This window comes from Mustelus asterias, unplaced genomic scaffold, assembly GCF_964213995.1.
Source record: "Mustelus asterias unplaced genomic scaffold, sMusAst1.hap1.1 HAP1_SCAFFOLD_63, whole genome shotgun sequence".
Taxonomy (NCBI): Eukaryota; Metazoa; Chordata; class Chondrichthyes; order Carcharhiniformes; family Triakidae; genus Mustelus; species Mustelus asterias.
In genome coordinates, this window is record NW_027590128.1 from 175,551 (window position 1) to 189,886 (window position 14,336).

General features: G+C 46.8%; 2 protein-coding genes across 2 annotated transcripts in view; one reads left to right on the forward strand and one right to left on the reverse strand.

The window, feature by feature from the left end:
* LOC144483376 (uncharacterized) overlaps window positions 1-14,336 on the forward strand; it is a 490,005-nt gene that overhangs the window by 31,631 nt on the left and 444,038 nt on the right. The gene's annotated exons all lie outside the window — the stretch shown is intronic.
* On the reverse strand, window positions 749-9,158 carry LOC144483327 (uncharacterized; the record flags this gene model as incomplete). Its single annotated transcript, XM_078202044.1, has 2 exons — window positions 749-1,624; window positions 8,733-9,158. Coding segments are annotated over 2 exons (1,278 nt in total), but the record flags the coding sequence as incomplete, so codon positions are not given.

The window sequence follows — 14,336 nt, forward strand, 5'->3', positions numbered from 1 at the left end:
AGTCTTTACAGATAATCAAGTCTTAAAGGTACAAACAATGTGAATGGAGGGAGCATTAAGCACACGTTAAAGAGATGTGTATTGTCTCCAGACAGGACAGCCAGTGAGATTCTGCAAGTCCAGACAAGCTGTTCGGGTCAATGCGCCTAACCAGCACGTCTTTCAGAATGTGGGAGGAAACCGGAGCACCTGGAGGAAACCCACGCAGACACGGGGAGAATGTGCAAACTCCACACAGACAGTGACCCAAGCTGGGAATCAAATCTGGGTCCCTGGCGCTGTGAAGCAGCAGTGCTAACCACTGTGCTACCGTGCCTCCCAAAACATTAAATCTGTTTCTCTCGCCAGAGGTGCTGTCAGACGCGCTGTGTTTTTACAGCACTTCCTGTTTGTATTTATGAGTTCAAGAGTCAGGCCAGAAGGAAATTTAAAGACAGTTTGGCCCGGTGGGCGAATGGAAGAGAGGGAAGGAGCAGAGGCAGCTGATCAGATTGTCTCAATCTTGGTGACAAAGAAGCTCCATGAGCTCCTCACACTTGTTGTTGGAGGTGAGGATGGAGGAGACGGGAGAGGGGGAAGCCCTTCAAATGGAACTAACATGTTTGAGGTATTAAAAGCATTCATCACACTGTGTTGAACATAAAGCTTGTGTATTTGAGTTCCACCCAAAATATAAACCTTCCAAGTGGGCTCGGATTTATCAGCAGAAACAGACACCAATGAAAATAGTCAGGACCTTGATGTGATTAAGAGCAAACTCCAGTCCTTGCAGTCACTCGTGAACACGCTGGTGTTTCAGCAGGTGAGGTGACTGAGTGAATCCCTTCCCACACACGGAGCAGGTGAATGGCCTGTCCCCAGTGTGAATTCGCTGGTGCTTTACCAGGTTGGATGATTGACTGAATCTCTTACCACAATCAGAGCAGGTGAATGGTCTCTCCCCGGTGTGAACTCGCTGGTGTCTCTGCAGGGTGGATGAATCAATAAATCCCTTCCCACAACTGGAGCAAGTGAATGGCCTCTCCCCAGTGTGAACTCGCTGGTGTTTCAACAAGATGAATGACTGACTGAAGCCCTTCCCACACTCAGAGCAGGTGAACGGCCTCTCTCCGGTGTGACCTCGCTGGTGTTTTAGGAGGTTGAAGGATTGAGTGAATCTCTTCCCACACTCGGAGCAGATAAATGGCCTCTCCCCATTATGAATTCTCTGGTGTTTCAGCAGGTCGGATGAATCAGTGAATCCCTTTCCACACTCAGAGCAGGTGAACGGCCTCTCTCCAGTGTGAACTCGCTGGTGTTTCAGCAGGATAGAAGAGGTAGGGAATCCCTTCCCACAATCAGAGCATCTGAATGGTCTCTCTCTAGTGTGAACTCTCTGGTGTGTCAGCAGGATTGATGAGGTAGCGAATCCCTTCCCACACTCATGACAGTTGAATGGCCTCTCCCCAGTGTGAACCCACTGGTGTTTCAGCAGATGGGATGAACAAATGAATCCCATCCCACACTTGGAGCAGGTGAACGGTCTCTCCCCAGTGTGAACTCGCCGGTGTGTCAGCAAGATGGATGAGGTAGTGAATCCCTTCCCACACTCAGAGCAGGTGAATGGTCTCTCTCCAGTGTGATTGTGTCGATGAGTTTTCAGTTCAGATGGAAATCTGAATCTCTTCCCACAGTCTCCACATTTCCATTGTTTCTCCTTGTTGTGACTGCATTTATGTTTCAACAGGCCAGATGATCGGCTAAATGTTCGTCCACACACAGAACACATGTACAGTTTCTCTCCAGCGTTAACCGTGCTTTTCCCTTCCATGTTCAAAACCCAATGATATTCAGATTACAATAATTTAGGCGATAGCGTCAGATCCTGATGCGACGTTTGGTTTGAGTTTTCTCCCTTCCACTCCTGCACTTCTAATATCCTGTAAAAAAAAAGTCCAAAGTTAAAAATTGAAGCAAATATTTCTCTTGGTTTGAGTTTACTGTGTGTAAATCCTCCCCTTCTCACCCTCTGGAAAAGGAGACTCCAAAATCCATCAATGTCAGTCCAGGATAGAAATTCACAACATTTTGTCACAGGGACAGTGATAACCGTGCCTGTGTCCTGCCCCCGAGAAAGATGACAGCCATTAACCCAAGTCTATCAGTGTTTCTCCTTCACTATTTCATGTGATGTGGGTTTTATTGCCAAGACCAGCATTTATTTCCTGCCCCTGAGGAGGGCAGTTAGAGACTGAATCGCATGTTGACAAGTCTATGGAGAGACAGCAGATTCCCATGAATAAACAGGGTGGGTTTTTAAAATTGTTCACAGCTGTAATGGTTACTCCAGTGAAATTATATTCCAGATTTTCCAGCGTTTTGTGAATTCTATTCAAACCACCCCAGCTCCATGATGGGACTTGAACCTATCCCCAGAACATGAGGCTGTGTCACTGATATTACCACCACCTCCCCAATTGTAGAGCTGCTGCAATTACCCCCCGGGTCGGTGCAAACTCGGGCCCGGGGGGTTCCTTACTCTGGGTTTTGAGGCCTCCTCCACTGGCTGTTTCTGAAGCCTCTGCACTCACTTCCCCGCCTCCCTGCAGCTCCAGCACCCACACTGCGCATGGGCCAGTCCGAATCCGCACAGCGCATGCTCCACTCAGAATCAGGTACTGCGCCTGCGCAAGCGGCTGCTATTGTGACAATACGGCACATTCTCTCTCGCTGCGAATGCTGGGTAAGAGGACCGCCATAGGAAGGAGATAATGTTCAACACAAAATTGTGCTTTGTCATCCAATTACGATCAGAACTATAGGGTTAACATATAAAATTATTAAATAAATTGATACATCTACCAATGTGCATGGTGGGATTGTTACTGGACGAGTGTTCCAGAGACCCAGGGTCCTTTTAGAGTCTACCCCACTCTGTCATAGGTTGCAGCATGATATAGTTGGGTTGGTCACATGGGCAGAACACTGGTAGACTTCGAAATATATCACCATTCCTTCACAGTCGCTGGGTAAAAATCCTGGAATTCCCTCCCGAACCGCATTGTAGGTAAACCCACAGCACATATACTGCAGCAATTCAAGAAGGTAGCTCACCACCACCTTCTCAAGGGCAACTCGGGATGGCCAACTAGCGACGCCCATGTCCCACAAATGAACAAAAAAAATATGGTATTTAACCTTGATAAGTGCGAAGTGATGCACTTTGGAAGAAGTAACAAGATAAATAAATAATTAAGGAAAGGTAAAATCAGAGAAGCAGATGGATCTTGGGGTACTTATTCACTTAAGGTAGCAGAGCAGGTGAATGGAATAAGAAGGCATATGAGACACTTGCTTTTATCAATCATGATGTGGAGATGCCGGCGTTGGACTGGGGTAAACACAGTAAGAAGTTTAACAACACCAGGTTAAAGTCCAACAGGTTTATTTGGTAGCAAAAGCCACACAAGCTTTCGGAGCTCTGAGCCCCTTCTTCAGGTGAGTGGGAATTCTGTTCACAAACAGAACTTATAAAGACACACACTCAATTTACATGAATAATGGTTGGAATGCGAATACTTACAACTAATCCAGTCTTTAAGAAACAAAACAATGGGAGTGGAGAGAGCATCAAGACAGGCTAAAAAGATGTGTATTGTCTCCAGACAAGACAGCCAGTGAAACTCTGCAGGTCCACGCAACTGTGGGAGTTACAAATAGTGTGACATAAACCCAATATCCCGGTTGAGGCCGTCCTTGTGTGTGCGGAACTTGGCTATCAGTTTCTGCTCAGCGACTCTGCGCTGTCGTGTGTCGCGAAGGCCGCCTTGGAGAACGCTTACCCGAATATCAGAGGCCGAATGCCCGTGACCGCTGAAGTGCTCCCCAACAGGAAGAGAACAGTCTTGCCTGGCAAGAAACAGATTTAATGTTTTGTGAGGCACGGTAGCACAGTGGTTCGCACTGCTGCTTCACAGCTCCAGGGTCCCAGGTTCGATTCCCGGCTCGGGTCACTGTCTGTGTGGAGTTTGCACATTCTCCCCATGTCTGCGTGGGTTTCCTCTGGGTGCTCTGGTTTCCTCCCACACTCCAAAGATATGCGGGTTAAGTGGATTGGCCATGCTAAAAATTGTCGGGGGGACTAGCTAGGGGTTATGGAGATAGGTCGTGGGTGGGATTGTGGTCAGTCCAGACTCGATGGCCTTCTTCTGCACTGTAGAATTCTATGTTCCTTGAAAAGGTACGAAATCCACTGCATAACTGCAAATAGTTTTGTTTCCAAAACTCGATGTGAATTCCCACCTGACCCTTCATGTTATTGAGTCAAGGAAACTTTGTTAATTTTTAGAAATGTCCATGAATACTGCAGAGGCTTCTGCAACTCTTCCGATGTTGTTGTTTGTTAACTCAGATTTTTCATGAAGAGAATTGATCATTTGAAAAGAGCAATAATGCACGTTTTTATGAAAGGGAATGATATGAGGACTAATTGTATAACTGTTTGAAAATAAGCTAGCACAGACATGATGTGTCTCCTCATGAGCTGTTATTTCACGATTCTATTGTTAGATCAATGTCTCTACAACATTCCAAAATATCCAGTCCGAATTCTATCTCTGCAAATCAAGGTCACGAACTACAGCATGACGACACAGTTTGAAATACTCTGCAGTCCCTTTGAGATGCTGACCGTGACGTGTTCCTGTAGTGTACTGATTAGCATTCACCTCACACTCTGAAAGATCCCCAGCTGAAAGTGAGAGGGGGAAAGTTTAAAAGAGATGTAAGGGGGAAGTTTTCCAAGAGTGGTAAATTTGTGGAACTTGCTGCCCCACAGCGTGGTGGAGTCTGAATCATTGAATGGTTTCAAGAAGGAGATAGATATATTTCTGACACAAAAAGGGATGGGAGATATGGGGAACAAGTGGGGGGATCGATTTGAGACCAGGGAGAGATCAGCCATGATCTGACTGAATCGTGGAGCAGGCTCCGAGGGCTGAAATTTACCTACTTCTGTTCCTATAAATAAGTTAGAGTTTATTAGTCACAAGTAGGCCAACATTAACAATGCAGTGAAGTTACTGTGAAAATCCCCTAGTTATTACTGTATCACAGCAGCTCGTTTGCACAACGTGACTGAACCATCACATCAATACTGGGAGTAAATGACTGGGCTGAGACCTGGCTTGGATAAAATCATGAGGATCACAGAATCTGAGAAATTTACTGCACAGGATGCCATTCAGCCCATCATGTCTGTACCAGGTGAAAATGAGCTGTCCAGTTTAGTCCCACTTTCCAGGTATAGGTTGATGGCCCTATAGGACACAGCATGTCAAGTCCATACCTGAATACCTCTTGCATATGAACATTTCTGTCTCCACCACTCTTTCAGAGAGTGAGTTTGATTCCCCACCACCCTCTGGGTGAAAACATCTCCACGTTTTTCTAATCCTTCTGCCAATTTCTTTACCTCTCTGCCCCTTAGTTCTTGACATCTCTGTTAAGGAACTAGGACCTTCTGAGCCACACTCTCTGGCTAACCAACCCCTAACTAGAATGGTGCTGAGTACTCTAGCTGTGATCTAGCTAGTGTTTTTAGTAGTTCCAGGATAGAATCATAGAAACCCTACAGTGCAGAAGGAGGCCATTCGGCCCATTGAGTCTGCACCGACCACAATCCCACCCAGGCCCTACCCCCACATATTTACCCGCTAATCCCTCTAACCTACGCATCTCAGGACTCTAAGGGGCAATTTTTAACCTGGCCAATCAACCTAACCCGCACATCTTTGGACTGTGGGAGGAAACCGGAGCACCCGGAGGAAACCCACGCAGACACGAGGAGAATGTGCAAACTCCACACAGACAGTGACCCGAGCCGGGAATCGAACCCGGGACCCTGGAGCTGTGAAGCAGCAGTGCTAACCACTGTGCTACCGTGCCGCCCTCTCACCTTCCATTGATTCAGTATAATGGAAACTGGGAGTTGCAACCTGTCAGCATTTGAAAGATATTCATAAATGATTGGAGGGTTTCTTACAGTTGGGATCTTTCTCTGTTCTGTCCACTCGATGAGTGAGATAAGACTTTCTCCTGTGAATATCCAGCTGGAGTTTGGGCCCTGATGTGTTTCCTTGTTCATCTTGTTGACTCTAAATATTGAATCTTGTGGTTTCAGACACCAGCTAATCAAACTCCCAACAAAAGATTGTCTTTTAATGATTGTATTAATAGCACTGCAATAATAGAGTATAGTTACCCCATCCAGAGAACAGGGAGAATGTTGTTTTCTGTGGATCATCTCCTGACAGGAGAGTCTGATGTGGGATCGACATGGACATCCACAGAACTGGCAGTTCATGATGTTGCTGTTAATGCTCAAGGGGATGGGGGGAGCTCTGCGGCTCCGCTCCACCTCTGGTCTTGCTCTGCCACCGCTCCACTTCTGATCTTCCTCTGGATACCTCGGATGTTGAGAGTTTGGTGATGATGGTCCTTGAAACTGAACAAAATTTCAGTGCTGCCTCCACATGTGCCGGTCGCCACAGTGTTTTCCCCAGGGAGATGGTCCGCTGTGCAGAAGTTTGTGAGGATATATTTTACGGGGTCCGTGTGTCATTTGTATTGACCACCTTGATGTTGTTTGCCCTGAGACAGTCTCCCATCGGGAAACTTGAACACATTGGACTTGGTCTCTTGAAATAAGTCAGGAATATGGATTGTTAATAAACTCCTGTCCTGCTTCTTGTGCTGTCCCCATAATAAGCGTAGTAAGAAGTCTAACAACACCAGGTTAAAGTCCAACCTGGCCACAGAAAACAACATTCTCCCTGTTCTCTGGATGGGGTAACTATACTCTGTCTGTATTATTGCAGTGCTATTAATACAATCAGTAACCTGATGTTGCTACATCTGCAGAGACAAAGTCTCAAACTGGAGGAACAGCTTTGCCACGTATTTTGAGAAAGGAGGTTCACTGACCCAGCAGCCTGTCTGCGATGCGTGGAGGAGTTGTGTCTTCCTGCTATAAAACTAGTTTCATATTAATGTGAACCTCAAAAGGAATGATCCAACCATTGACAACAGGGAGCTTTCTCCGTTCTGCTGAACATTATTTTTATATATCTCAGTAGGAGGGATGTACAGCTCAGGAATTTGAGTAACCAGGTATTCTGAACTTACCTACCAATCACTTGGGTCATCACATAGAAATTGAGATACATTCATCCAGGTTCATATTCTACACTGCTTTTATTTGCAGGTTAACATTCACAGACAACATACAGAACCACCGGTCAGAGCTGATCTCGGCTGGTGTAGTGAGCTTATTGATGGGTTATTAATCATAGAATCATAGAAACCCTACAGTACAGAAAGAGGCCATTCGGCCCATCGAGTCTGCACCGACCACAATCCCACCCAGGCCCTACTCCCATATCCCGACATATTTTACCCACTAATCCCTCTGACCTACGCATCTCAGGACACTAAGGGGCAATTTTAGCATGGCCAATCAACCTAACATCTTTGGACTGTGGGAGGAAACTGGAGCACCCGGAGGAAACCCACGCAGACACGAGGAGAATGTGCAAACTCCACACGGACAGATTAATGTTAATTTACATACAATGAAGATGAGAATCGGGTTAGTTTTTTCCTGCTCCAGGGTCTGATCCAATAAACAGTCTGCCCCGATTCAGTTACCTTGTGTCAAATACTCAGTTTTGGAAATGGACTATCGGAGTATTTTTAAAATAAATTAACAAAAAAATCATATTTATAGATTACAATTTGAAAGATTTAATATACACACAGTCTTCGGTATTTGTGCTATCTTATCTAAAAAAGCAAACTCAAAAGATATTCAACACGCACACAAAAGGTTATGTTACTATGTGACTACATCACTAAATGAAGGAGTTACTGAGAAAGGAAAAGGATCCCCTGGAAACCAAAAAATAGCCCTTAAAATCAAAGAGTAGCTTTCCAGAAAATCTCAACAAAAGCATTGAAAAGAAATACTTTGAACCCGACAGATGGATCTTTCAGATACTGAATTGTAGATTTTGAACCAAGAATCAATTTAGAATTGAAGCAAAAGTTCATAATTTTATTCCAAACAGGTTCCTGTTGGGAGTTCTTCAATTAAGGGGGAAGATCACTGGTGATGCTTTTAAAAAGTGACATTGCAGAATATTGAAGTGACATCTCCAGAATATTAAATTCCAGCCAGTTATGGGATTTGTTATCAGCAAAAATAAAATATTGTCAGACTATCAATGCTGAACAGCAGCAATAACAGCAGAATCCAACCCCTGCAGTCACTTATGAACTTGCTGATGTCTCAGGAGCCATTGTGACTGAGTGAATCCCTTCCCACACACAGAGCAGTTGAATGGCCTCTTAGTGTCAGTGCATTGGTGAGCCAGCAGGTTGAAAGACTTTGCAAATCCCTTCCCACACACGGAGCAAGTGAATGGCCTCTCCCCTGTGTGAACTCGCTGGTGAGCAGAGAGGTTGGATGGCCGATTGAATCCCTTCCCACACACGGAGCATGTGAATGGTCTTTCTGCAGTGTGAGTGCGTCGGTGAGCAGTGAGGTTGGATGACTGCCTGAAATTCTTTCCACAGTCAGTGCAGCTGAATGGCTTCTCTTCAGTGTGAATTTTCTGGTGTCTCAGCAGGGTGGGTAAAGCTGTGAATCCCTTTCCACACACAAAGCAAGTAAACGGTCTCTCCCCAGTGTGAATTCGCTGGTGTGCAACGAGGGAGGATGCCTGTCTGAAACTCCGTCCACAGTCAGTGCAGCTGAATGGCTTCTCCTCAATGTGAACTCGCTGGTGTGACAGTAAGTGGGATGACCCAGTGAATCCCTTCCCACAGTTGGAGCAGGTGAACGGCATCTCCCCAGTATGAACTCGCTGGTGTGACAGCAGGTGGAATGACTGAGTGAATCCCTTCCCACACACGGAGCAGATGAATGGTCTCTCCCCGGTGTGAGTGCGTTGGTGCACAGTGAGTGCTGAAGAATGCCTGAACCTCTTCCCACAGGAGGTGCAGGTGAATGGCTTTTCCTCAGTGTGAATTCTCTGGTGAGACCAAAGGCCAGATGACTGAATGAATCCCTCCCCACAAACAGAACAGGTGAACGGTCTCTCACCAGTGTGACTGCGCCGATGGTTTTCCAGCAGGGAAGGGTAACTGAATCCATTCCCACAGTCCCCACATTTCCACGGTTTCTCCATGATACTGGTGTCCTTATGTTTCTCCAGGTTAAACGATCAGTTGAAGCCTCATCCACACACAGAACACGTGTACAGTTTCTCCTTGCTGTGAATGGTGTGATGTTTTTTAAGGCTGTGTAACTGGATAAAGCTCTTTCCACAGTCAACTCACTGAAACACTCTCACTCGGGTGTGCGTGTATCTTGGTGCTTTTTCAGTCGCACTGATGTTTGAAATCTTCTCCTCCAGACAGAAGACAAACATTTCTCCTTCCACGTTCAAAGTCTGAGGATATTTAAGTCCAAGTGAATCGAGACTCTGTCTGATTTTGATGTGATGTTTCTTCACCTCACCTGTAAAAGGAGTTTACAAAATTAATCACTGTCAGTCCAGGATAGAAATTTTGAACAGGCAATTCTAATTCTCTGGAAAATTTCTTCCTCTCTTGTTCCCCAAATCAATAAATTCCTGTCCCACAAACTCTCCCTCCTCCCTGGGCTGAAATCCAAACCCACCTCACCATTTCTTTTCTCCACTCCCAGTTTGCTCCCTCCCTCTCCTCTGTCTGGGTTCAGTTCTGATGTGGAGATGCCGGCGTTGGACTGGGGTGAACACAGTAAGAGTTTTAACAACACCAGGTTAAAGGCCAACAGGTTTATTTGGTAGCAAACACCTAATGGTAGCGAATGGCGTTTGCTACCAAATAAACCTGTTGGACTTTAACCTGGTGTTGTTAAAACTCTTACTGTGTTCAGTTCTCCAGCTGCTGTCTGCAGACTGACAATAAAACCAATGGGTCTTATTGGGGGTGTTGGGGCCTCCAGCGGGTGTTTGTGAATCCTCCCCGCCCACCTCCCAGGGTTTCCTTCCTTCCCAGAGATCAGAGTCCTCATTGATTTGAGGCCAAAGTGTAACCTCTTATTTATTGTCCCCCTCCCCCATCCTCTGATGTGAACCATCCTCCAGTGGCTGAGCCAGGATGGGGCCGTTAACCTGGGCCTGTTCCCGGGAGGGAGGGAGGGAGAAGCCCCGCAGCTGCAAACCAGGGAGCTGACAATGATTCTGAAGGGTTTGCGGATCCACAAAGTGTTTCCAAATCCTCCCAGCCACCGCCTAACGCTGACTCCGCTTCTCCGGGACAAACAAGCGCCAAGGACAGCAATGACACTGCGCATGCTCCACATCACAATGCCCGGGGACTGATTGACGGCAGCTCCGGACCAATAGGAAGAAGAGGCGGGGCTGGAGGACCGAGCGGGAGCGGCTGGTCCTCCAACCAATCGGGGTGAATGAGGGGCGGGACCTGAAGCATGCGCAGTGCGGGTGAACCAGATAAACCTGTTGGACTTTAACCTGGTGTTGTTTGACTTGTTGCTGTGTTTACCCCAGTCCAACGCCGGCATCTCCACATCAGTGCGGGTAATGGCAGACGGCCGGTTTTAGTTTGGAAGCGAGATCAATGAAGGGAAAGGAATGACTGGCAAATGGGAGGTTTTAAAAGTGTGATATCAAGAGTCCAGAGGCAGTATATTCCTGTTAAGATGCAGGGAAAGAATGGTAAATTTAGGGTTCTCTGGCAGACAAGGGACATTGAGGCTCTGGTCAGGTAAAAGAAGGAAGCAGACATTGGGTTTAGGCAATCGGGGACAAGTGAATCACTCTGACTATAAAAAGTGTAAGAAAATACTGAAGAGGGAAATCAGGAGGACAAAAAGAGGGTATGATATGGATCTGGCAGGTAAGATTAAAGAAAATTCCAAGAGGTTCTGTAGCTATATTAAGAGTAAAAGGGTGGCTAGAGAGAGAATAGATCCCCTTAAAAATCAGTATGGCCATCTGTGTGTGGAGCCACAGGAGATGGGTGAGATTTTTAATGAATACTTCTCCTCTGTGTTTACTGCGGAGAGCACCATGGGTGCTAAAGAAATAAGGGAAACAAGTGGTGATGTCTTGGGCACACGCATGTTACTTGGGAGGAGGTATCTGCAGCCTTATAAAAGCAAATTACTGCGGATGCTGGAATCTGAAACCAAGAGAGAAAATGCTGGAAAATCTCAGCAGGTCTGGCAGCATCTGTAAGGAGAGAAAAGAGCTGATGTTTCTTGTCTCGATGACCCTTTGTCAAAGCTCTGAAACATCAGTTCTTTTCTCTCCATACAGATGCTGCCAGACCTGCTGAGAATGGGGAGAGAGTGTGTGGGATGGAGATTTACAGCTTCTGGGGAATGAGAGAGGAAAGAATGTTCCATAGAAATTGTCTGTTCTGAATTTCTATCCTGTACTGACACTGATGACTTTTGGAAACTCATTTTACAGGATATTGAAAGAGGAATCACAGGCTGAAATCTCAAACGTCACGTCTCGATCTGACAGAGTCTTATTCCTTGGGACCTCAATATCATCGGACTTTGAATCCAGAAGGAGAAATGATTGTCCAGTCTGTCGATTTGAAAAGATTTGAAATGTCAGTGTGAGTGGAAAAGCATCAACACACTGCCACACTCGAGTGAGAGTGTTCCAATGCACTGACTAAAGAGCTTTAACCAGTTACACAGTCTGAATAAATATCACACCATTCACAGCGGGTAGAGACTGTAATCTTGTTCTGTGTGTGGACGAAGTTTCAACTAATTGTCCACCCAAGAGAGAGGTAAGGACACCTGCACCATGGAGAAACCGTGGAAATGTGCAGACTGTGGGAAGAGATACAGAGCCCCATCTCTGCTGGCAGCTCATCGGCGCAGCCACACTGGGGAGAGACCATTCACCTGCTCTCAGTGTGAGAAGGGATTCATTCAGTTATCCAGCCTGCGGACACACGAGCGAGTTCACACTGGGGAGAGGCCATTCACCTGCTCTGAATGTGGGAAGGGATTCATGCAGTCATCCCACCTGCAGACACACCAGCGAGTTCACACTGGGGTGAGGCCATTCACTTGCTCTCAGTGTGGGAAGGGATTCATTCAGTTATCTACCCTGCGGACACACGAGCGAGTTCACACTGGGGAGAGGCCATTCACCTGCTCTCAGTGTGGGGAGGGATTCACTTGTTCATCCAACCTGCGGACACACGAGCGAGTTCACACTGGGGAGAGGCCGTTCACCTGCTCTCAGTGTGGGGAGGGATTCACTTGTTTATCCACCCTGCGGACACACCAGCGAGTTCACACTGGGGAAAGGCCCTTCACCTGCTCTCAGTGTGGGAAGGGATTCACTCAGTTATCCAATTTGCGGGCTCACCAGCGACTTCACACTGGGGAGAGGCCATTCACCTGCTCTCAGTGTGGAAAGGGATTCACCCAGTCATCCGAGCTGTGGGCACACCAGCGAGTTCACACTGGGGAGAGGCCCTTCACCTGCTCTCAGTGTGGGAAGGGATTCACTCAGTCATCCAACCTGCAGACACACCAGCGAGTTCACACTGGGGAGAAACCATTCACCTGCTCTCAGTGTGGGAAGGGATTCACTCAGTTATCACACCTGCAGAGACACCAGCAAGTTCACACTGGGGAGAGGCCATTCACCTGCTCTCAGTGTGGGAAGGGATTCACTCGGTTATTCCACCTGCAGGCACACCAGCGAGTTCACACTGGGGAGAGACCATTCACCTGCTCTCAGTGTGGGAAGGGATTCACTCAGTCATCCAGCCTGCGGGCACACCAGCGAGTTCACACTGCAGAGAGGCCGTTCACCGGCTCTCAGTGTGGGAAGGGATTCAGAGTTTCATCCCGGCTGCTGAGACATCAGCAAGTTCATGAGTGATGACAGGAGTTGGATTCTGCTGTTATTGTTTCTGCTCTCAATTCCATCCAGGACTGCATTTTGTTCATTCTCACAGTTGGTCAATGGGAAGGGTCAGAGGGTTTCTTTGTGCTGGACTGGCCGGTCTCAGCCTCCAGTGGGCTGATGCTCTTTCAGTCTTTTTGTGAATACCTGGTTTCAAATGTCACAAGGATCACAGAGTGACAGGGTGTTAGGAAGTTCAGAGATATTTAGTCAGAAGAAAACAGAGGTTGGCAGTGCAAAGGTACAGTTCTGAATGGAGGGCTGTGAGAAATGACGTTCCTCAGCGATCAGTGCTGGGACTTTTGCTGTTTGTAATATATATAAATGATTTGGAGGAAAATGTAACTGGTTTGATTGGTAAGTTTGTGGACGACACAAAGGTTGGTAGAATTGCGGATAGCGATGGGGACCGGCAGAGGATACAGCAGGATATAGATCAGTTGGAGACTTGGGCGGAGAGATGGCAGATGAAGTTTAATCCGGACAAATGTGAGGTAATGAATTTTGGAAGGTCAAATACAGGTGGGAAATATACAGCAAATGGCAGAACCCTTAAGAGTATTCATAGGCAGAGGGATCTGGGTGTCCAGGTACACAGGTCATTGAAAGTGGCAACGCAGGTGGAGAAGATAGTCAAGAAGGCATACGGCATGCTTGCCTTTATCGGCCGGGGCATTGAGTTTAAAAATTGGTAAGTCATGTTGCAGCTTTATAGAAACTTAGTTAGACCGCACTTGGAATCTAGTGTTCAGTTCTGGTCACCACACTACCAGAAGGATGTGGAGGCTTTGGAGAGGGTACGGAAAATATTTATCAGGATGTTGCCTGGTGTGGAGGGCATTAGCTATGAGGAGAGGTTGGAGGAACTTGGTTTGTTCTCACTGGAATGACGGAGGTTGAGGGGAGACCTGATAGAAGTCTACAAGACAGAGTGGATATTCAGAAGCTTTTTCCCAGGGTGGAAGAGTCAGTTACTAGGGGACACAGTTTGAGGTGCGAGGGGCAAGGTTTAAAGGAGATGTACAAGGCAGGTTTTTTACACAGAGGGTGGTGGGTGCCTGGAACTCGTTGCCGGGGAAGGTAGTGGAAGCAGATACGATAGTGACTTTAAGATGTGTCTTGACAAATATATGAATAGCATAGGAATAGAGGGATATGGTCCCCGGAAAGGTAGGGGGCTTTAGTTCAGACGGGCAGAATGGTTGCTGCAGGCTTGGAGGGCCAAAGGGCTCGTTTCTGTGCTGTAATTTTCTTTGTTCTTCGTTCTGTTTGGAACATCCCAAATGCCCATCCAATTTCCTTTGTAATTGTTTATTGTCTCCACTTCCTCCACCCTCATAGACA